Source organism: Chelonia mydas, chromosome 2, assembly GCF_015237465.2.
Source record: "Chelonia mydas isolate rCheMyd1 chromosome 2, rCheMyd1.pri.v2, whole genome shotgun sequence".
Taxonomy (NCBI): Eukaryota; Metazoa; Chordata; order Testudines; family Cheloniidae; genus Chelonia; species Chelonia mydas.
Window position 1 is genome coordinate 127,487,687 of NC_057850.1, and position 25,230 is coordinate 127,512,916.

Genomic DNA, 25,230 nt, shown 5'->3' on the forward strand with positions numbered 1-25,230 from the left:
TTCGCAAGTCCGTATAAAGCATTTGACTGAGCATGCTCTTGGGTGCTGTAGCAGAAGGATGCACTTACTGATTTTAATGTGTATTACAAACTAACAAATTAGCATTCCCAGCACAACTTGGGATAGGTGACAACAGTATTATAGTTTTTTCCCCATGTGTAAAATGAGACTAATTGAGACCCAGCTCAGTTATGTGATTTTTCCCAAGACTGTACAGTATGTACAACTAGAGACTAGAACCTCGGTCTCCTGCCTCAGTCCTGTGGCAAGTAAACAATGCCACATTGTCTATCAGTCAAATGCAGCACTATGATTTCACAGTTATGGATGTACCTACTTGTTTAAAAAAATAACATTTAAAAAATCCTCTAATCCAGAATATATAAATAAATAAAAGTAGCTAAATCTCTATTCAGTTTTCCATTTAAGCCAATTATTTTTAATGGAATACACACCCTATCATAGCAGAACTTCTCCCAAGCTTCCCCTGAGATCAGCTTAGTTCTTCAACAGTCGATTCAGTCTTTGCAGAAAACTCATTAGATAGTTGTTTGTCTTTGATAGTCAGCTATCAACATTGTATGTTCCTGATCATGAAGAATCTGGAAGAATGAAAAGTTCTATTTAAACTGAAGAATGCAAGGACACCTTTAAAACATAAACTGAAATAAAAAGTGAGGAATACTTTCAGAAATCTGGAGAGAGAAACTTTCAGGTAATACATCATCTCAAAATGTTTAACATTTACTGTTTTTTTTGTCTGCCATACTCTTATTGAGTTGATTTTGTTTTTAGCTCTCACAAAAATACGCAAGTCAGATGAGGCTTTCTGAAAGGCTGTTTGGAATATTGACTGAATGAAATAAAAGCCTCTGTTACAGTACTCAAACAAGATAGACTGAGCCATCAACAACATCAAAGCAGGTAAACAAACAAACAAAAAAGAATGTTCCTCGGCATTATGCAATGAATAACTATAGTATTTAGATAATTTGTCAATAGAAAAAATATAGTACTGTGGTACAGTACGCACTGTATTCCCAGAATATAAATGGCACTTATTTACCGAATAGTGGTTAGAAGATAAATATTATCTGTATCTTATAAAGATGGTGTTATTAGTCTATTCTTATTCAGTTCGTGAAATGGGGTTATTTTCCCCTACCATCAGCTTTAAGTGCTGGCTGGCCATTAACAGCAAAATGTGTAGGTTAATTTTGAAATGTTTTATCATTGCAGGAGACTGTCTTCATTAATAATCATACCTTATATCAGTTGTTTTCTGGATGAAAGGTGTATACAAAAGTGCTTCATAGAAGTTCAGCAACCTCTGGGTGGAAACATACCAGTCATTCTACCCAGCTTGCTTTCTGTGAGGAGATATGAAGACATTATTCTGGGGTATTTAGGGAGACAGAATGAAAATTACCCAAGTTAGACACATATCAGAAACCCCCCAAAGTGAATTCCCTAACTGCTGGGATATTGGCTATGCTTTGAAGCAGGAACAATAGGAACTTGAACCCAAGTCTCCTACATACCAGCTGAATGCCCAAGCCACTGGGGTGTTCTGGGATGCTTGTTGGTACATCCTCCATCTTGACCTGATCTGAGAAATGTTCTTCAAAACTGATACATTTACTCAAAAAATTCAGGGTGCTGACAAAATGCCATTTCTCAGTGGAAAAAAGCATAATGCAAGTTTTGTTTTTGTTTTTTTTCAACCAGTTCTACTGAGCACTTTTGAAAATCTGGCCACTTATTTATTTGTCTACATGAGAACTAAGCAGTTATGGAAATCTGGCTCCAAATATATTGTGTCAGGTCACGTCCCAAAGAAAGCCACAGGAGAAGACCAGAGGGCAGAAAAACACTGCAAGGGATCCCTTCAGAGTTTTCCATTGAATTCTCTCCAAATTGTTATTTGTTCTTTGAGTGATTGCACATGTCCATTCCACTGTAGGTATGTGCCTGACAAGTGCACAGTTGTCAGAGAACTTTTTCCCTTCAGTAGTACCTGTTGGGATAGCTCAAGTGCCTTCTGCCACTGGACACCTTCCCCGAACTCCTCAGTTCCTTCTTACCACCAGTGATTGTTGTTGGAGTGCTTCCCATCTTGCTACTGCAAGTTTTCCCTACACTCTTTGATTATAGATTATTTGTTCTCACAGTAGCTAGTTAGGTAGAATGTATAGTGAATATTAGATTTCAGATTTTGGACCAAATTTGAATCTTGGTGCTGGGACTGGAGCCATGCCTCACTCTGGGGCTTAAGTCCTGCCAATTGTTTGACAGCTGATGTCAGTCAGCAACTCACAGCTCAGCTGCCTAGAATGTTTGGGGGAGTCCCACATCAGTGACAAGTTGTAAAGGATTTAAGCCTTGCTCTAAAAAAGATAGAGCAGTGAGATTTAAGTGTCTCCTTATGGAGGCAACATTCCGCCCTCCATCAGAGCCATCAGGTTCAAAGCGTACTCCCTTTGGCACTGCATTGTATGGCTCCAGTACGGAAGAAAAGATGTGGATCTTCCAAGGAGTCAGTCCCCCATTTAGCAAGATCATTGGTACCAAAGCCATCTAGCAGTAAAGAGTCGGGGAGAGACTCTTGAAGAGAAACATACACCAGAGCATGCCTCTTCTAGGAAGGGGGGGGAGCAGAATCCGTGACTCCAGAAAGGTGCCAGGGCATTGAGGCCGACACTTGAAATTCCTATGCAAAGACATCAAACTCAAAACCCAATTCTGGGTCCTGACAACAATTGAAGCATATTCAGCTGCTGGAGGATGACTCAAATTTTTGGTACCAGTGTCCCCACTGGAGGAGGAAGGGTTTCAGCCACTACCAGTGACTGTGTTTCCTACACCAGCTCCTCACCAGCATATTGTATCAATACCCTCTACACTTCTGGTATCAAAGAGGATGGTAAACTCCAGAGGCAAACCATCGTTAATATCCCTGGTACTGCCAACCCCAGGCTCAGCTCTCTCCTGTCCACACAGGATCTGCTCCACTATTATCACATTACTCTGAGTCATCTCCTTTGGACTTGGAGATGAGGTCTTGTGTGTTCCATGTGAGATGGGATGTATACCCTCCATCACAGCCTTGGGGTCAGTCCCAGGAGTGGGCATATCTCAATATCGCCCAGTTTCAACCTGCCATGTCATCAGTGGGACATTCTTAACCGATTCCAGAGTGGGCCAGGCCTTCGTGCAGCCAACGAGCACCATTGGGGTCTTTGAGACAATCCAAGCAGCAGCTATGGCGCAGATCAAATAATGATACACATTGTCGAGGAGTGCCCACTAACCAAATTCAAATGTGGCCTCTGAGAGCTCCATTTGACCACTAAAAACACTATTGCTTGGCTCAGTGAATATGCAAACACTAGATAGATAAATAAGAGGCAATGGTCTGCACAAGCATGGGACCCACCACCAACATGTCAGTGGCCGTTGTGGACACTGTGGAGTGACCCTCCCCATGCTAGAACTTCCCCTCACCTGCTTGAGTTGACTTCCTTGAGGATGTACCAAGATCATCAGCACCACAGACAACATTATCTGATGCCCACTACTGAGCAGCTGGAAGTTGTTCAGACAGCTCGTCCACTGCAAGAAAGAGACCAAATACTGCCTCAACATCTTGGTGTGTCTTCATCCAGATGAGACTGTAGAGATGGTGAGTGATTCACTGCCACCAGAGGATTACAAGTCTCACCAAAAGCTGCCTAAAAGGATGGCCTCAGTGTTACACATTCGGGTGGAAGAGATCTGCAAGAAATCCCACATGCTAATGGGCATATTAGTTTCAACAGGGCCCTCCAGTGTAGCACTTCTGATTAATGAAGCAATTCTGGAGCTGATCAATACACCTGGCAGATTCCTCCTTCCTACAGCAAAATGGTCAGAGAGGAGATACTATGTCACTTCCAAGGGTTTTCATCACCTCTGTTCTCACCATCCCCCAGGCTCTTTGGTGGTGGCAGCAGCTAACAAGCGGGAGAGGCAGGGGTGCCAAGCATCGATACTGAAGGGGAAGGAGTCAAAGAGATTGCACTTGTTTGGTTGTAAACTTTATTCAGCGGGAGGGCTGCAACTTAGAATTGCTAACCAGCAAACTCTTACTCATTATGACTCCACTTTGTGTGAAAACATAATGAAGCTTAAAGACAGGTTACTGGAGATCTCTGGCAGGAATTTAGTGTGATGGTGGAAGAGGGCTAGCTAGTGGTCAGGACAGTTTGGACATGGCAGACTCAGGAGCTCAATCCATGTTGTCTGCCATATCTATGGGGAGATGTTCGTAGCTGTAGTCTTCCAATCTCACTTCTGAAGTACAGCAGACCATCCAAGTTCTGTCCTTTAAAGGTCCCTCCTTTCTGGAAAAGATGGATGATTGGCTACTAGTCTGTAAGATATCAGAACTTTATACCTTGGCCTATACTTCATTGAGAAAAAGGGGCAGGAATGATAGGAGGTGACCACCTCCCATCTCTTCCTCCTCTGCAACAAAAGGTTCCTCTCAACCAGCAGCCCAGACTAAACATGTTTGTCAAGGGAAATATACCAATTCCTACAGGCCCATCTGTTCCTACCCAAATGTTTTCCACTTGTCTATCTCAGTTCCTCTGTGCTTGGACTCACATCACATTGGATCAATGGATCGTAACCGCAATGGATCTGGGATAGGCCCTATGTTTGTTTCTCTCTTCCCTTCCCATCCCCTTCCGTGTCCCTCTTCAGGGACCACTCTCATGATACCATTCTTCAGTGGTCGGTCCAATCTTGTCTTCTAGAGGGAGTGTAATAGGTGGTTTGGAGGGCTGGGTGGCATCGTGATCAGAGCACTTTGCTCTCAGCCCTTGCATGATTGAGGAGACTCAGTTTTTAAGTCCAGGGGCATATTGAGACCCAGGCCCTCCCTCTCCATTATGTCCCAGCTGAGGGTCCTGTGTACATCAACACCTGAACAGCAGGGACTCCCATCAAGGAGTCAGAATCTGCTGCCCTGGGCTACTCCCTACCAGTATTTTCAGTTTGGGGTGTGGCCCCTCCATGGGTGCTGGAACAATTTTTATAGTGGGGGTGCTAATGATGGAAACCATGTATTTGGTGTTTGTTATTACTTCTTCAAGCTAGGGGGTGTGGCAACACCCCTATTTCCAGCACTATGGGGTCTCTCTAGTCCAGATTTCTGGGCGGCTTGCTTCCTGTAGGATAGCTTGGGTGCCAATCTTGGGTGGCACCTTGTCATGGTCCCAGGCTCCTTCAGGTGGGGCAGCCACCAGTTGGGGCGGACAAGCCCCACAATGTCTCTGGAATTCACTCATTCACTTTCCTCCAGTGCTGGAGGTTTCTTTACAGTCTCCCTTGGCTGGGGAGACAGTGCTTGCTCCCGAATGGCTGTCCTGGCTGGCAGGCTAGTAATCCTTTCCCTCAGGTATGGGGACAGCTAGCTCCTGCTTCTTTGCCAGTCAGCCCTGAACTGGGCCAGGCTCTCTTCTTTTCTCCCCCCACTCCAGGCCTGGCATTGGCTGCAGATATAACAGGGCAGGGCGAGCTGGGCCCAAAGGCTCTCTTTAACCACTGCTGTACTGACTGGCAGTTTCTCTACTTCATCACAGGGCACCATAGGGGTCTTTGGGGGAAGGGGTTTTATTCTCACTATTTCCTTATTCCCAAACTAAAAGGTGGTCTCAGGACTATTTTAGATTTGATAGTTTAATAAATATCTGAAGAAAATAAAATTATTCCTTTCCTAGAACGAGGGGACTGCCCTCAACTTAAAAGACACTTACTTTCATATAGTGATGTGTCCAGAGCACTGGAAGTTTCTCAGATTTATTATGAATGGAAACCATTACCAATTCACAGTACTTCCATTTGGTCTATCAGAAGCCCCTTACATTTTCACAAACTGCATGGTGGTGGTAGGGGCATATCTTCAGCAGCTGGAGAGCCACATGTTCCCCTTTCTGTTTGACTGTCTGGTCAGAGGCCAGTCCAAGACTCAGGTATTGTCTATCATGATCATTGTCCAGTCCATCTTCAATGTATTTCGGCTATTACTCAGTTGAACAACTCAAAGAATAGAATTTATTGGAGCACTCCTGGAGCCTATGCAATCCAAAGCATTCCTGTCTCAGTCAGCATTCCAAACACTCCAGGGCCTGGCCATGGAACGAAAAGCACATCCCGTTACCACAGTGCACAGTTGCCTCAGACTCCTGGGTCACATGGAGCAGGTACCTATCTAGCACAACACGCCAGACTACACCTCAGAAGGCTTTGGGGGATAGCAAGTGTCTGTGCATGTTCTCAGTTGACATAATCTAGATAGACTGGTTCACTTACCCAAGGTAAATTTTGTCCTCTCTAGGCTAGTGGAAGACCCTCATAAAGTCTATACCAGAGTTCCCTTCATTTTGCTGCAGCCAATACTTACGTTAGTCACAGATGCCTTGTCATTGGGTTGGGGGGCACTTGTGAGAGCCCTGAAAACTCAGGTTTATAATCTTCCCAGGATCTGAGGACTCCCAGATATCAGGAAGTCACATGCTATCCATCTAGTCTGTTCAGCCTTTTGTCCATCATGAGTGCTGGGGGTTGCAACACCCCCTGGCTTGAAGTAGTAATAACAATCCAAATATGTCTTCAGCACCCCCAATATAAAAATTGTTCCAGCACCACTGCTGTATTGTGGGTAAAAAATCTGCTAGTGTTAAGGGACAACACAGCAACTATGTGCTATATAAATAGATAGGAAGGAGCACATTCATTGCAACTGTGCAAGGAGGCAGTTCTACTATGAGTTCTGCATACCCAATTACATTCACCTGAAAGCTGCTTACCTCCCAGGAAAGCAGAACACATTGGGAGGTCATCTGAGCAGACCTTTCTCCACTCACCATGAAAGGTCACTATGTCCCGACATGGCCTAATCTATCTTTCAGCTGTGGGGGACTCCCCAAGAGGACACATTTTGCAACACAGGCCAACAGAAAACATGATCGGTTCTGCCCCGGGGAGTGGTGGGGGAGGCGTGTCACAACGCAGCTTCATTGACTGACGCTTTCCTGCTACAGTGCAAGAACTCCCTGCGTATGCCTTTCCTTTGATACTGTTCATTGTCTAGACTAAGACTCTGGGCAATCTGGACCATGCTTGCCTCATATAAATAGTACCAGCCTGGCCTTGGCAACACTGATCATTTGGTCAGTGAGACCTCCTCTGCCTTTCATGTTGGACCCAGATATGATTTCTCAGGACCATGGCCATCTGCTCCATCCCAACTTGCAAGCCCTCTGTGACAGGTCCCCCCCTCGGGGTGCCATCTAGAACTGGGATACCACTGAGCCCACCTGACCCACCAGCCTGGGTTCCCTTTCCACCCTGTAATACTGTGACAAGCTGAAGACACGTTCCAGGTCTCACACTTTCACCAACACACAGGTAGGGACACACCCAGCTGCAGCTACCCACAGATGCTGAGATCAGCTCTGCATGAGAAGGCTCAGCTAAGGCACCTCCCAGTTGCTAAGGCACACACCCCTCTCTGCAGGGTAAACACAAAATTATACCATCTTGCGCTGCACAGAGAACTGTACAGCGTAAGCTCATGAAATTCGCTCTCTTCCTCAATATGGAGGAAGATATGCAACAGCTTTTTGCCCCCAAATTATGATTTCCACACACTGGTTTTAGACAAAACAAATGGAAATTAATTAATTTAAAAAGGATAGATTTTAAGTGGTTATAAGTGATATCAAACAGATCAAAGAAGATTACCTTAATAAATAAACAAATCCTAAAACTGAGCTTAACACACTAGATAGGTAGATATGAATTAGCAAATTCTCACCCTGATTGATAAACAGGCTGGCAGGTTCTTAAGGCACAAACTGCCTTTCCTTTTCATCTTGACTATACCAGGTTTTCATACACAGGTTAGAAATCCCTTAGCCTGGGACCATCACTTCTCCTTGTTCAGTCTTTATTCCTCAGGTGTTTCTAGGTGTGTTTTTTGTAGGGAGAGTGAGGTCCCATCATTATGTCACTGTCCCCCTTTTATATCTTCTTTCCACTTGCTGGAAAGCTCTTTTTCTGTGACCTGGGTCAAAAAGTTCACATTGTGTAGTGCAGTCTCTGAGAGGTTTCTATTGTACACGGTTCCTGGGGTAATTCTTGTGCCTGTGTGCATTTCCTCAATACACCATTAACATTGTTTGGCCTTTTTTACTGTTGTACCTCAAAGTCTGCTTGTGGGTGTTTTCAATCTCCCAACATGTTTCAGTAACACATATGTAGCCTAACTTCACATACAACGATAGCACATACAATCCAATGGGATATGAATGTACAGCAGAAGAAGACTTTTCGAATGATACCTCACAAGCTAAGTTCTGTCTAAGCTGCTGGCCATGCAGCTGCACAGCAGTTCTATTAAGGGCCGCACCACTGGGCAGAGGCACCCCTCCCCAGCCCAGCCCTGCCAGAGCTGCTGTGGCTGTGGAGAGGCATCTCTTCCTCAGTCCCAGCCCCAGCCCATCCCCGCCGTAGCTGCCATGGCCATGCGTAGGTGTCCCAGCAGCTGCGCTGAGTGAGGGCTGCGGGGAGTCCTCTCTCCTCACAGCAGCCCCGGGGCAGCCTGCATCCCAAACCCCTCATCCCCGCCCCCACCCCAGAGCCCTCACCCTCAGCAAGAGCCGTCATCCCCTTACGCCACAACCCTCTGCCCCAGTCCTCAGCCCCCTCCCACACTCCGAGTCCCTCATCCCCAGCCCCGCCACACATCACCTCCATATCGGTGCACATAACAAAATTAATTCCGCACATGGATGTAAAAAATTAGAGGGAACACTGCTCACAAGGCATACTTTGTACAAAACATATCCTAATTACATGACAGTGGTGAATACTGGGGTCCCAGGGTGTCACACCTTCCACTTGACATCATGGATGCCTCATGGCTAACATTTTTGGAAAGGGTGTACTCTAAAAACATTCAGGAAGTGCTTCTGGAATAACAGAAACCCTTCAACAAAGCATACTTACCTGGCCAAATGGAAACATTTTTTTCTAGCTGGTCTCAACAAAAACGTGCCTTTCTAGTGCAAGCTTCCATCAACCACGTTTTGGACTATCTGTTGCAGGTAAAACATCAAGGTCTGACAGTTAGTTCTATTAAAGTACATTTGACAGCTATCTCAGCTTTCCACCCTTGCACCCTTTTCCCCCCAATCCCATAGCTATCAGATTTTTAAAAATGTTAGACTTGTTATACCCACAGATGCAAAACCTGTTTCTCCATGTGATCTCAGCCTGGTACTAGCAAAATTAATGGGGCCACCATTTGAATCTCTTGCTGCTTGCTCCCCACTGCACCTCTCAGTATTTGAAGTGGGTGAGTTGAGAGCTTTGGTCTCAGACCCTCCTTCTACAGTTTCCATAATGATAATGTTTACCTCTTCCCTCACCCAACATTCTTGACAAAGATGGATTCTAGTTTCCACATTAACGAGGCAATGTATTTGCCATCTTTCTTCCTGGATATTCACACACATTCACTGCCTGTGAGACGAGCTTTAGTCTTCTACTTGGACCACACCAGGTCTTTTTTAGACCCTCCTCTCAGTTATTTGTCGCAGTTGGGGCAGGGTGAAAGGCCAACCAGTTTCTACTCAGAAGGTTTCCTCCTGGATTTCTTGCATTTGAGCTACAGTTAATTCATGTCATGTCACCTAGAGTGTTGGTCCATTCAACTCGAGCACAAGCAGCTTTAGCATCTTTCCTGGAACAAGTATCTATTTGAGATATTTGCCAAGCTGTGACTTGGTCATCAGTTTACACTTTTGCTGTTCATTATTCCATTTCACATCAATTCAGGAACACTGCCAGTCTTGGATGGGTTGTTCTACAATTGCTGTTCAGATAGATTACGAGCCCACCCCCATGGTAATCTACTTGAGAGTCACCTACAGTGGAATGAATATGTTCAATCACTGAAGAAAAAACAGCTACCTACCTTTCCTTGATCGTTGTTCTTTGAGATGTGTTGCACATGTCCAATCCATGACCTGCAATCCTTCCCTTCTGGTCAGAAGGAACAGAGGGGGATGATGAGTGCAGCTCCATCCTCTCACACCTGCATGTGGTGGCATGCAACAGCAAAGGGTATTGAAGCCGCCCCGACAGGTACCACTGATGGAAACATTTCTGCAACAACTGTACACCTACAGAGGAATGGATATCTGCAACACACCTCAAAGAACGACAGTAAAGTAGGTAACTTTTTTTTCCTCTTTCAGTGACTTACACAGCACGTTTGTACAGTATACAAAAGGTGATGGTCAATATTTTCAAAGGAAGGTGTTTAAATCCATATTTAGGCACCTAAATAGGTGCTTTGACTTTCAAAAGGGCTGAGCCCCTACAGCTCTCATTGGCTTCGGTGGGAGTTGCAGAAACTCACATTTTAGGCACACCATCCCAAATTTAGATGTTATTTTTCTGAATACATCTCACTTTTAAAGTGAAAATCTGCAGAGAAAATTAGCCTAAAGAAACTGCATACAGAAAAGTCATAACTTAAGCAGGGTGAACTACATTTTGTATTTGTAATCACATATATATGGATAATTGCATCTAGATACATCTTAAATCTTATTTTCTGTTTCAGACCCTGTGCACACAGTTTGCTGAAAAGAAGTGGACATTTCTCCATAGCAGAAACTGACTGTAGAATTGTGCGTAATGGGGATGTGCAAGTTATGGTTCCCTAATAAACATTCTTATGAGCAATACAAGTGTGGGATATTAAGAGTTGATGGTTAATAAAATGTTGTTATTTGGGGTTCTGCAGTGGTGGAGAAAGTATGAAAAGTGCTTCCACAAGATGTTAAGAAGCAATGTATTGAAATATTAATCAGAGCATCACAAACTCCATGTCCTCTCCCAGACAATATATTTTTATCACTTTGGTGGTCTCATAAACCATTCTGTCTAAATTCTATAGAAGGGATAAACAAAATTGTTGTATTTTTCCCCCCTGGTAGTATAGTGGACTCACCAGCAGCAAAGCTGATTCAAAAATGCCAATTTTTTCTTGTAAATCTTTGAAACAAGGTTGGTTACTTTTGAGCATAATCTTTTTTGTGTCTATGAAGCACCATACATCTTTATGGGGCTTTATAAATATTATAGAAATATTGAAATAGAAATGTTTGGTTAAAATCTTCAGAATTAATATAAAACAAATCTAACCGTATTGTTCCCATTTTATGCTTAACATCCATATGCATGTTTCAGAATCTCTGGTGTAAACTATGTGAATGGAAGACATCATTATGTTTTCCCAGTACTAGTACCAGGAATAGCTACTTAAACAATATTATCACAACTGATTAAAAAATGTGAATTATGTAAGTGCCAAGTAATTATCTTATTTTACCTTTCAGATTTGTCAGTACAACAACAAATTATATTAGACTATAGGCAAGTAACCATCATACACTGACCATCCTTCTTGGACTCTCCTTAAATCAGGCAAATAGCATCTCAGAAAACTTGCCCAAACATCTCCGATGCCATTCTGGGTTGAATAATTGAGATGTCTTGGTGGGTTAAGCTAACAAAAAGCACAATATTTGTTTTCGTTTTATTTTTCGAGGGATGGTTCTCTTTTCAATGGGGTTGCTTTTGAACATTAGCTTTTCAAGGTTCATAATAAATTGAAAATTCTGCCAAACAAACACACAACCTCCCTCCCACAACAACAAATGAGATCTTGACCAAACAGAAAGCTACAGTAGGAATTATTTCTTGTAGGTTGTCTATTGCATGACATTAATAGTGAACAAACAGTGCTTTAGATGTTACTTTTTAAAAGAAAAACTAAAATAAATATAGCTAAAGAAACAGCAGGAAAGGATAATTTTATACACATAAAAGCACTTTTGTGGATGACTAAAGCTTTGTTAATGAGATTTATAGCCATTTTGCTGAAAGACAGTATGGATCCTGCCCCTATTGTTAGTGACTTGGCTATAATACCATCTAATGGCTGTTTGCTGGTCTTTGTGAAATGAAATGGTGATCTCAGGCCATTGTTCTTATCATAGGTGACAACTTTTCTGGCAGGCATACAACAGGTTGACTGGACATAAAGGCTCTGATCCAAATCCAGACTAGAAATCAGTGGAGACACATCCACTAACTCCAGGTTTAGAAAAATATTTGTGAGGAAAACCAAAACACATCAGAACTTACCTAGTTTCAGGCCTCAGAAAGTGAAGCTTAACCCAACTGAGCCAAAAGTGTTGCACGCCTGGACTGAGTTTCAGTCAAACATCATTGTTCTCTCCTCACTCACACAACCCTGCCCCTCTCCTGAAAACATCTGGGATCCCATCCCTTGCTTTTGAAGTGTTCTGGGTGGGATGTAGCAGGTGGTTGTATTCCCATCCCTCACCTTGGCCTTGTCAGTGTCTTTGGGGGCCAGCCAAGATTCTTCATTAGTCTTTAGGCCTAAGATCTTCAGTGGTAACAAAGTTGCTCCGACCCTCCCCCCCTTTTTCCATGAACTCTGCAAATACCTCCTCAGTCTGCCATTCTCCTGCATACTCACAACATAGTATAAGAACTGGGTAGGTTGTCAATTTGTGCTATTGACAGCTGTGGTGTAGAAAACCATTTTGCCTCTCTTTTGTGCCTGCAGCCCGAGACACTCCTGAACTCCTGGCATCGTAACTAGAGAATCACTGGTTTGGGAAGCAGTTTCTGGCTATGTACTTCTGAGTTTCAGGCAAACTCAGCTGAGATTGACAGTTTATATAGACCTGAGATTAGATACATTAACTTTGATTTGCAAGGTCCACCAGCATTGAATCTAATGGATCTCACAACAATCTTACAAGTTTCAGCCAGGATAGGGTTGAGGGATGTTGATAGGGTGCTGTGGGGATGTCTGGACTCTCACTGGCCTTACTACACATGGCTTGTACTGTGGTTAAATCATACCATTTCATGGCTATACTTGGCTAAATGTGACCAAATGGAGAAATAGCTAAAGACTGACCCAGAGCTGATTGAGAACAGAAACGGATTGATCTGAGGTACCTCTGGTAGTTCCCCATAATCACTTGCCCTTTACAAAAGTCAGCACCTATCTCTGATTACATGTACCAAGTCTTATACAAAAGCATTTCTTGCTAAATCTGTATCTTTAGCCACTTTACAGAACAGGCATGTGCTGAATTTCTGCACTGCCGCTCTCCTCACAAGACCCAGCCATTCACCTCTCCCCAGGGGTGAAAGTAAAATACAGCTCTTACTGGTATGGGTCCCACTCTTTCTCCTCCGGAAGGGGCAGAGCTTCAGGCGGAAGGGGCGGGGCCAGGGGTGGAAGTAAGTTACATTTCTTACCTGTACAGTCCAAACACAAGCAACCCACCTCTCCTACATACTTCATGGATCCCTCCCATTGCATGACTTAGCTATAGAAAATAAAGCTATTACTACTACCAGTACTGTCAGTAATAAAACTTTACTATTGGAATAAGCCTGAAAACTCACTGTCACATTTTTCTCCTTGTCCTCCCTCCTCCTCCTCCAGCCAGGCTGCCGACGGGGCTAGGCTCCCCGTTCCCCCGATCCCCGCACTCAGCAGGGGCTGCAGGGGCTCCCCTCTAGCTTGGAGCAGGGAGCAGGGGGACTGGCTGAGGGAGAAGCCTCCCCAGGTAGCCTGCCGCCTGCATAAGAACAGTTTAAATTTAGCTGTTCATGCCGTGGTCTGAACCGTGGATTCGGGGCTATTTCTGGCTTCCTTGTTAATTTCACTCATTGGTGTGCCCCCTGCACACTTTTATGTGCCTGGGAGGGAGAATAAACAATCCTTGATATCTGACTTGCTAGATCTAATAGCTAGATCTAAATCTACTCTTATTCCAGGTATGTTCCAAATGTATATGTCCAGTATGGATGGATCTCTCAGAAAAGATAGCTCTTCAGTATAGGAATCGGACCAACAGCCCCCCAGGGGCAAGATGCCATTAAGCAACACACGTTAAGCAGAAGTTCCTGAGGTATTAGCTTCAAGGGTCCAGGGGGCACACCAATGGGTGGCTATTAGCAGTGGAAGACCGGGGTGAATGAAGGACAACTAGAATAGCTGCCATGAAATATGCAAGATACTTAGAGAAAGTTTTGTCAATTTCAGCCTCTCCACTCTGCAGGACAGGGACACCCACAAAACAAAAAGAGATCTGAGCCCCTATGTCCTAAGGACATTTCAGGTGTTTAATTCAATATATAAAGAGGGTGGAATGAAAACTACTATTTCTTTCAAAGGAGGCACAATAATTTCCCTGAATATCCAGTTTTCCCCTCCAGTCCTTTGTGGTTTTGTCTATGGGGCTATTTGCTTTCCCTGTGAATCTTTAGATGTTTTACCAAAATTGCTTTGCCCAAAATAAACCCCGATCATCAGAACACATCGTCCCACCATGTTCTCCATGTTTTTTTTTTTTAAACACTACCATTTCAAAGAGGATCTGCAAGCAGTTTGGGCATCACAACCATAATCCACTGCTGGGGAGGGAATGGGATAGATTTGAACTTGGAAATGGTTCCTGATTTTGGTTGTATTTTTTGTGTATTATATTATTGAAGATCGCCTCATCCAGGGGGCAGAAAACTGCCCAGGCTTTGGTACCCCCGCCCCAACAACCTTGAGTGAAATTAACAAGGAAGTCAGAAATAGCCCCTAATTCCACAGTTCAGACCACCCAGTGAACAGCTAAATTTAAACTGTTCCTATGCAGACAGCAGGCATCCTGGGGAGGCTTCTCCCTCAGCCAGTCCCCCTGCTCCCTGCTCCAAGCTAGAGGGGAGCCATTGCAGCTTCTGCTGAGTGGGGGGGTCAGGGAAGCACTGAGGCTAGCCGCGTTGGGCAGCCTGGCTGGAGGAGGAGGGAGGAGAGAAACCAATGTGACAGTGAGTTTTCCCTTCCACTGGCTTTTACTACCTCTGGATTTAAGCTGTGCAGCCAAATGCCCCGTCTTGGTCTCACACAACCCCATCTCCCCTGCTCCCAGCAACAACCCTGAGTGAAATTAACAAGGAAGCCAGAAATAGCCCCGAATCTGCGGTCTGAACCAGGGAGTGAACAGTTAAATTTAAACTGTTCTTATGCAGGCAGCAGGCTACTTGGGGAGGCTTCTCGCTCAGCCAGCCCTCCTGTTCCCTGCTCCAAGCTAGAGGGGAGCCCCTGCAGCCCCTGCTGAGTGTGGGGGTCCAGGGGAACGTGGAGCCTAGCCCCATCAGCAGCCTGGCTGGAGGAGGAGAGGGAGAGAAACAACAAACAAATGTGACAGTGAGTTTTCCCTTTCCAAGCTTTTATTAGCTTTTAGCTGAACTTTTTGTTCTGCAGCCAAAAGAGGTGAAAGTAAGCCGGTACTGAATGCTCCACTTATTTGCCAGTACACTACTGCATCTTTTTTTACCGGTACTCCGGACTGGACCGGCTTACTTTCACCTCTGCCTCTCCCCACCCCCACTGCTACTGGTAAAAAGCCCAGGAAATCAGATTGCTCAGAAATCAGCATGTTTCTCTTGTCAGTCCCTATTCTCCATGGCCCTGGGGGACTGCCCATTTGTGACAAATGCTTTTGCAGTGTAACTAGTTTCTGTATAAGCTTGTTTGTCTTGCTTGTCCCATGTTTCATTTTGGCTCTGGAGGACCACAGAAGGTCTCCAGATGTTAGGGAATAGGCAGAACAGACTGCTAATCCAGGTTGATTTCAATATAGTTGTGTAGTGAATACATGCAGGACTGTATACAGGCAGAACCGAAAATAATAATTTACCAAAAGAAAGGTGTCACAGCAAATCCATTACAGTGGAACATTATAGAGAGACCAGATCTCTCTCTGAATGGTCATTCTAGTCTTTTTCACAAGAAGTCCTTATTATCCAATATTAATTCACAATTTTTCTTTACAAAGAAGAAAAAAAATGAGAAAAAATGGGAAGTTTTGTTTTCATAAGTTATACTCTGTCGATGCTTTTTTTCCTGTGTTGGCAGAAATCTACATTATTTGTATTCATTGTTATTACTTTAGAAGTATGTTCTCAAGGTAGTACCATTAAGCACTTCCACATGCTATGAAGGAACTGTTATGGGAGCATGATGGAAGCATAATTACATAGTACATTTGCAGGGATCTGACTCTGGTAGAGTTGAAGATCGCTTCAGATTTCAAATTAATCTGAATGACCCTAGCTTTACTGCTGTTATACTTCTGGAACTGATAAAATGCCAGGTCACTGAAAATAAACGGATTTAGCCTAAACAATCTGAAATGAGTATGTAGAGTTTCTTTGGCTCTATATAAGTCCCATGCACTTTACAACCAGGCACAATATTTGATCGAGAAATGTTTTGTTCTTAATGAATCTGGGTGCTTTTCAGCTCACTAAGAATATATCTACTCGGGAAAGAGGGAGGAAATTCAGTCTCTTGTGTTCCTTTGCTTTATGGTTGTTAAAATTGTGGCTGTACAGAGCAATGCTGCAACAATGATTTTTGTGATATTCCCCATAAATATTTGGGGAAAACTCAGGTAACAGAGTTAAAGCTGAGTGGGGGGCGCAATAAATAAAACCCTGTTGGTCGATGTCAAGTTTCCCTTTTCTTTTAGCAATACCTGTCCACATGGAGCTCTAATCTCATTAACTAATAATAAGATTTGTGATTGTACCTCCTGTACATTACTTTAAAAAAATTTACTCCTGAATCTAAATCAGTGAGGTACCACTAAGAAATAGCTGAGCCAAGTCTGACTTGACATTTCTTGTTATTTGCCTCATTATTTTTTTCCTGCTGAAAAACAGAGCTCAGCATGTTACGTCAAAAGGGGAAAAAATAGGGGAAACGTATCGGAGCAACCTTTTACGACTTAGTTAATACAACCAAATGGGGATGCTGACCCAACTAATTTTTTACACTTGGGGATTCTCTCTTAATCACGAAAGCCAGCCTGTGTCCTCACACCTATGCCTCCTGAAAGGAAGGGAGAAGGCAGGCAGTGCGAAATTACACAGTACCCCCTCAAGTAGACCAGCAAATAATGTATCTACCACAATACAGATATGAATAATTACTGGTGTGTTCCTAACTCACAAGAGAGAAAAGCTTTGTTCCTAATCTAGTAGCGCTGGAGGACTCCCTTGAGAATGTTTCTCTTTGCAAAATTTTGCAAAGCTGAAGAAGTTGACACCAAGTGTACTGTGCATTTAAAAACCAACAAGGAGGTGGCTCTCCTGCAGGGAGCCCTCCAGCTTCTCTCAATGCTGTGAATGTCTCCTAGCCTGCCTTTAGGTGGGCTATGAATTGACCCAGCCCTTTCCAGTCAAGAGTGACTGAACTACTGCCTTGGGGAAGTGTTCCATAGGCCTCTATCATATATAGTCAAAGCTGCCTAGGTTGGCCCCTTTCTTTTTTTACTTAAAGGTTTGTAGGTTTGGTCTGATTTATCTGCATATGTAAAGAGCCATACGCAAAACATTGATAAGCCAAAAGAAAAACAGTGGGAGAGTTGCAAGAGGGTGATCCAACGCAACTAGACTCCAGCAACTTCCCAGTTCTGTTGAGTGTCAGGGTAGTGATAAAGTGAACCAGAGTAATATGGATCTGCTGAACTGAACTCCTAAAGTTGCAAATTAGTTTCAGCAGACATATTGTAGTATCATGCTATGATTGAATCTTAGTGCCACCAACTCAAAAAAGCTCTGAGACCCTATTCTTAATGCATAGAGAGGCTCTTGGCTTCACTAAAATGTATTAACACTAGGATCCCTGCCTCTCCAGCACTCTCCTGGACCCAGAACCATTCAGGGGAACCCTCCACCACAGCCCCAGGCTAGGAGCAATGCCCCAGCCATGCATCTATGGGGAAAAATTGCAGAGAGGAGCCACCCAGAGACTGCAACTGGTAGGATCACAGGCAGCCAGAACAGGGACCTTTAGACATTATTCAGAGAACTTTCAACAGTTTTAAGTGGTCTTTATCTGCCCTATGCTGATTGGCTGTTTGCTCCAACCTTCTTCCTTCCCCTCCCCAATGGTCTCTCTACACCTGAGCTTCTCTCCTTACCTTCCCCTCTTCTCCCCTGACCATTCCCTCACCCTTCTCTTCCCTCTCCTTTTCCTTTAGCTGGTCTCCCTCCTAACTTAACTCCTCCCCCCAAAAAATCATTTCACTAACATGATATTTGTCACCCTCTCATAGTTCACTCTCTGTGTTATATCCCGACCGTCACTCTAGGTTTGGATGGTATGTATAGATTGTAAGTTCCTCAGGGCAGGGGCCATCTACTACTCTGTGTTTGTGCAGTGCCTACTATAGCTATAGTGGCCCTTAGGCTGTGGCCATTTTCATGCTTCAAGCACTATCATAAAAAAACACAAAAGCCAAAACTTCTTTTGGTTTTGTTGAAAGGTCAGAAATAATAATACTGCTGCAGACAAGCTAAAGCTTAATGTTATAGACATATGTCTTCCTCTTCAGTCAAGCAGCAATGCCTCAAGTTAAGCCTCATTGTCCTGATTACTGGCCTACTCCTGCTGAAATCAATGTCCAAACTCCCATTGCTTTCAAGGGAAGCAGGATTAGGCCATTTGTTAGGGTGGAATTAATGCATTCAGAAGCCCTTTTATGAAAGGTATATTAATTAAGATTTTTGGCCTCCGTTCTAAGCCACCTTTTCATGTGAGAGCAAAATTTGCATAGGCATACACAAGTGGGTGTGATTATGAATGACTATTGAAGTTTGATTCATGGTTGTCTGGTTTTTCAAATGAAAAACAAAATAAAAAACCCTGGTGTGTACAATTGGAGCTTTATAAGTCTGGCCTTAACATTTTAGAAAGAACACTCTCTGGGGGCTAATATTTTGATACCTGAAAGCTGTGTGTGTGTTGCTCTAGAAATTGCATAACTTATTGGTAGAGCTGATTTTTAGCAAAAATCCCAGAGCAGTCACAGTAAGTTGAGTAAGAGTCATACATGTGCTGGGACTGCTGCCTGATTTTGATAAGGAATGTCCTCCTCCTCATCTCACCATGGGGGCACCAACCATGCTACTCAGCACTCTCCGCTCCTGGCACCACAACCCTAATCCCAGCCCGGACATGATGGTAGGGGACAATTGGCGAGTCACTCCTACCTCCTCTGGGGCTGGGAACAGGTCTTCGCTCCAGACATTGTAATCTAACAGGAGTGCGGGCTCAGATTTGATCTGCCCCTCATCCCTCTCTGTCATGACAGAGGGAGGCCTGACCAAACCTGAGTGGTGGTGTGACCTGGTGCATCAAGTCACAATGCCCAGAGTGGGAAGCTAGGCTGAGCATCATGGGACAGGGGCCGAAAAGCATATGTTGCTATGCGGTGAGTCATGGACAGAAAAAAATGTCATGGACAAATAGAAAAAAAAATCATACTATCTGACTTTTTTTTCCCACTGTAACAAATCTGCTGCCCTATTTATTGAATATGGTACTCCACTGGTATTTAAGGTGACAGGGTTAAATCTTAGTGCTGCTATATTTTTCCATTAGCCATCATTGTGAAATGGATGGATAAACTCTACCCAGTTTTCCAAACAAAACAAAATTTAGAGATGTTACAACATTATATTAAAGATTCTGCCAGGTGTTGGCAGAAGTAAAAGACTCCAGGTTCTATTTTCTAAAGTGTCTTAACAGTAATCCTAGCCTCAGTCCTTCTTTGGCCATTGGGAGTGGCTGATGTCTTTTAGCCACTGCCCTCCTCCCCAGCTCCCCATTCATGGTTAGCTGCCCTGGGTTGGAGAAGTTCAAGGATTCTGGTAGGTCAGTGCTATGGGGCTGGTTAGAGGCCCAACTGACTAACTCAGCTGGGAGTGATTTCTATTTTAATTGCTAGGTAGGGAGGCCCACCCCAGAACCACTTTGGTATGCTGCTGCTTTCTCCGAGGTTTCAGACCAAGCTGCCTATCTCTGCTGCCGCTCCACGCCATCCATCCCTCAAAGGGGCCGCCAACACTCTGAGCCATCTGTCGCCACAGAACAATTGCTGCTGCTGCTGCCACTTGGCACCATTTACTGCCACTGCTGCCCTGTACTATCTGTTGCCACCATGCTGCCGCTACTGCCTTGAAGTTGCCACCAGTGTCTGCACACTCTGCAAATACAGCAGGCTTGGCTCAGCTCTTAAAGAGACATCATTGAGATCTAGGACTTTGACAGAACCCTTACCACTAGACAGGCTCTCCCAAAAGCAGACAACAGTCTTTTTCCTCTCTCTCTGTCTCTTCTTCTGCTCTATCCAGGCTCCCTGACCCAATAGTCAGGGACAGCAGTGTCAGTTAGGGTGGGCCCAGGCATATTTAATGTCAATGTCTTGGCCTTGCATTTCCCAACTATGTCAATTCCATTTGGTTATCCCCCATAGTCAAAATGTAACTGAATTTTAACCACAATGCCCCAAACCATCACAAAACTGAAATGTAAAAGGAGGCCTGGCCCTTTCCGTCTACTCGCTTTGCTCTCCAACTGATGCTAGCTGTCCAGCTCCCTGGCCAGTGAAGTCCCAGCTCTTAAGCACCTCTGGGACACTCCATTTCACCAACAGATGCTTACAGTGATGTCCTTTCAGTCTAAGTCTTCAGGCCACAGGGCTTGCATTAATTAAAACATCTTCAATAGACTATGTAGTAATGCTCATAAACATGCACTAACTACAAACTGAAAAGGGTCAATGATGTAGACATACGATTAAAACATACAATTAAGCTCTCCAGGGTTCGTAAACCCATATTTGGGGCTCTTGGAACTTAACTGTGCCTTGTTTAACTTGTCATGCTACACGTCTTTTTCTAACCTGATCTTGTTGTGAACACACCATCTTTACAAAGGCTGGTTTATTTTGATACAGGATGCTTTTTCCTGATTAGATGTATTGTGTAAACTCCCCCAAATGATTGTTTAACACTTTCTCTCAGGTATCTTCCATTTGAAAGTACCCGAGTCCTCACTTGTTGGTTCAGCCATTGGAAGAATCAGAGCTGTGGATCCTGACTTTGGGAAAAATGCAGAAATTGAATACAACATCGTCCCAGGAGATGGAGGGAATTTATTTGACATCACCACAGATGAGAACACCCAGGAAGGGGTCATCAAACTGAAAAAGGTATCCATTTACTAAAAATCTAGTGGCTGAAATTTGAAAATGAATCATACAACTAAACATGATACGTGACATATAGGGTGAAATCTTAGTCCCATTGAAATTAGTGGCAAAGACCCCATGGACATCAGTGGAGCCAGAATTTCACCTCTTATGTCACACTCAATCAACAATGACCTGTGATGCATGAGTTTTGCTTATGTACTAATTATTAGAGCTGATCAGGAACCAACATTTTCATACTTCATTTTGACATTTAAAAAAATACTTCCAATTCAGAACAAAAAATGAAAATTTCCCACAGTATGAAATTTTGGAAAATATGGAATTCCAGGTCAATCAAAAAATTTTGCTATGATTTTGACATTGTTTTACTTTATTAATTTATACAAGATGAGTTTTATAGCCTCTTCCCAATAAGGCTTCTGCTTCTGCCTATGCCACAGGTTTCTCCAACCAGGTCTTCCACCTAGCTGGCGTACCCCTTCCAGGTTCTTCAACCATGGTGTTTTGCTCCCTTCTGGTCTCTCTTCCACTATAATTTTTGTTGACCTTTAATGGAAGAAGCAGGTCATCTGCAGTTTAAAACCCGTACCTGGCTTCAAGTCCATCACCTGGGAGGTAGATAATCAGCCACAGCTGGGGCTAAGACTACATAACTTAAAGGGCCATTCCACCTTGTGGGACTTCCTCTCTTACTGGCCACCGTGGCATTACATTCAAGCTTTCATTTCCATACCTAGTCATTTCTAGGACACCCTTTTTTTCCTTCTTCATTTGCAAAAGTTTGGATATAATCTCTTTTGTCATTTTTAACTGATGAATTATTGGAAAAATTACATCTCTCTCTTTAGGAAAATTCTGATTACCCTTTTGCCTCAGCAGATACTTCAAATACAGCTACACTTTGAATGGTCACACTTGTGAAAAGACAGTGAGGGCCAGCAGATGCCAAGTTTGAACCAATAATGAGTATAAACGATTGATTGGGGAAAAAAAATTGAGCAGGCATAGTAGGCTTTAGATAAGATTAAATTCTCCCTGGCCCTGGGTTTGCTTTTAAGCCTCTACTATGCTGTGTGTGAGGAAAGGGAGAGTAGTTTGCACAAAGTTGTAGCTTCAGCAATGCAGATGCACTACAGTGTATACACACTGCACTTGTGCAAAGACATTTGAAGCGGGGATATGCTACACTATCCCCCCCCCCCCCCCGCACTGGAGCAACATATACGTAGAAGGGTTTGCACTGATGCAAGTGCACTAGTGCAAATAAACACATACATACATAAAGTCCAGTGTAGATAACATCTTAAATTGCTTCCATGTAGAGGTGGTCAATTTTTTGTTTCTTTTGCAATGATTTTCTGATGAAAAATGTCCCCTTTTCACAAAACTATTTTTTTTTCTCTGAGAGAATTTCAGTTTTCAGCCAACAAATTTCAATTTTCTGTTTATTTTATTTTATTGGGGGGAGGAGGGGTGTCAAGAAGAATGGCTCCCTGACTGCTCTTCTGTAAGGCTCTTGTGTATTTCACTTCCACAGTGAAATTGACAAAAGGTTTCCTTGAAGACTGCAAAGGCAAAGAGCCTGGCCACTCAACCCCCTCCCCCCCTCCCCCGGCTCTGGGACAGAGAGGCCTCCCATGTCACTACCATCACTCCTGAAAGTCATAGCAGCCCAAGCTGTAACTGGGGGTTGGCTCCCAGCTCCACAGCAGGGATGCTGAAAGCCCTGAGAACCCTAGCTCTAGCCAGAGCTCTTGGGGCTATTAGAGCCCAGAGCCTAGGGTTCTGGGGCAGCTGTGAAATTAACAAGAATGTCAATTTCATTCAGCAGCTCTCAGCTTCCCAGGGAGCAGATTTCATTCCGGAAACACCATCTGTTGGTGTTTCTGAAACAGAATTGTGTGTTGGGGGGATTTCTGGTTCATGGGAATTTTTTTTTTAAAAAATGGATTCATTCTAATATGAAACAAAGACAAATTTCAAAAATAAAGAATTTCCCACAAACTGGAAATCCCACATTTTAACCAACTTTACTTCAAGACTGGCTTGTGAGGAAGAGGTTAATGTCTCATAAAAAAAAAATCATGGACACAGGTAAATCCTCAATCTGATTATTTGTGGGTCTCCACACTATTTTTGCTGTACTTACTTATTTTAGCCTTTGCATTGTCAGCCTGTTACCTGTTATCTTCTGAATGCATTTACAATAATAAAAAGCATCCCCACTGTAATACATTGGCCAATCAACATTACCTAATGCAAGCAACAGAACTTTGGCACTGAATAGGAAAACAAAAACAAAAAAAACCCCACCCTATCCCCTCTCAATCTTCCCCATCAGAAAGAGCCTGAACTTAGAGATAGACTTGAAGGTCAAGAATTCTGGCTCTGTAGTATGAAGTAATGCAAAAGGAATAATTCCAGAGTGCAGGGCCCTCCATTGAAGGATGCCTTTACATAGGCCCTGATCCTGCATTTTGCCCTTTGTATGACTTTGCTCAGGTAAAATTCCCATTGATTTATCCCTTCAGACTTCAGTGGCTCGGGTGCTTAAAGATTCACAAGCTTAAAGTTGTGCATTGATTTACTGGAGGGGGTCATAAATAAGAGCAACATGATTTTCAGATGTGCGGAAAACTTGCTGCTCCCTTAGTTGTTTGTTATAATGAGTGCACACATATGCTGTGACCAGGGAGTGAGACACACTCTCTATCTATGTTCAGGAATGAGTATTTTAACTGGAATATTGTCCCAGTAAAAGGGTGCTAATATACTCCATGTTGAAGTTTGGCTTAGCATTGTTCCTATGAAATATATCAATTAGGCTCTTCATCTGCATTTTTTTACGCAGACTCCTACCTGCTGATAGTGGGAGGGGGGATAGAAAGAGTGCAGCAGATGTTACTGAGCCTTCTCAGTACAAGCCAAGCAACAGATCTGCATTGCCTCTATCTGGGATACTAGTAGTTACTGTATTGTTATATGCACAATGAAATCCCTTGCAAACACACTAGCCTTTCATACTAGTTAGTCTTTACACTAAGGAACATTTTTTTTAAAGGATCATCACATAGCCTGTAAAATTATTCATTAATTTTATCAGCAACTTTATCTATTTATGTATTTTAAATCAGGACACTTATTTAGTGGACTTCCCTGGAATACCTGGAGACTTAAAATTAAGCACAATCTCAACTGTTTTCCTGGATTCTGATCTAGGTCCTGATCTTCAGAGGTGCTGAGCATTCACAATGCCCTTAGACATCTGACACAATGTGTGTTACGCTCACTACTCATATAGTCAATGGGACTACGCACATGGGCCTAGTTGTTGTGAAGCTCAACATTAAAACTTCCAAGTACATTCTCAGACTCAACAGGACTACTTAAAATGCTTAAAGTTAGGCATATGCTTCAGTACTTTGCTAAACTGGGACCCATTAACATTCAGGCTCATCTTTAGGACTCCAGTAACTATTTGACTAAAAAAATCACAATTTGCTGAAGCAGCTGCTCAGTACCACCACTTAACCAAAACAATTATTGTCTGCTTAAAAAGCCAGTTTGCTTTCCCCTCTCTGCTTCTTGTATTACAGCCTATTAACATCTCTGGGCCTCTGCTGTAGTTCAGCACTGAGCTGTATCAAAACACAGTCATGCTATTTGTAAAACTTGTTTTTATTTGTCATGAAAAATTTGCCATGGTAGAACTTCTCCTTCACCACATAAAGCTTTTTCTCTTAAATGGTGCAATTTCTATATGTAAATGAAAAATGTCTTGCTGAACAAGTCTTCGTAAATTTGTTTGGGTGAAAAGCTGTATTTGCTGGTGGAAAGGACACATGCCAGGTTTTTCTCTTCAGTATTCCAAGTGAATTGACAAGGAGAGGGAGTTTTGTGCTTCTCTGGCACTAGCTGGATTTTGTAAGCCAATTCTTTTTATATGGAATAGGTGCACATCTTAAATTTCAGAATGGAGTTGCTGACCATTTAGCTT

The 25,230-nt window shown here is 43.3% G+C and overlaps 1 protein-coding gene across 3 annotated transcripts in view; it reads left to right on the forward strand.

Moving 5' to 3' along the window:
• Positions 1-25,230, forward strand: part of CDH12 (cadherin 12) — a 534,988-nt gene that overhangs the window by 457,165 nt on the left and 52,593 nt on the right. For all 3 annotated transcript variants that reach the window (XM_043540228.1, XM_043540229.1, XM_037893301.2), the window contains one exon: positions 21,043-21,230. In XM_043540228.1, coding sequence (XP_043396163.1) covers positions 21,043-21,230 — 188 coding nt within the window. The remainder of the gene's footprint in view (positions 1-21,042; positions 21,231-25,230) is intronic.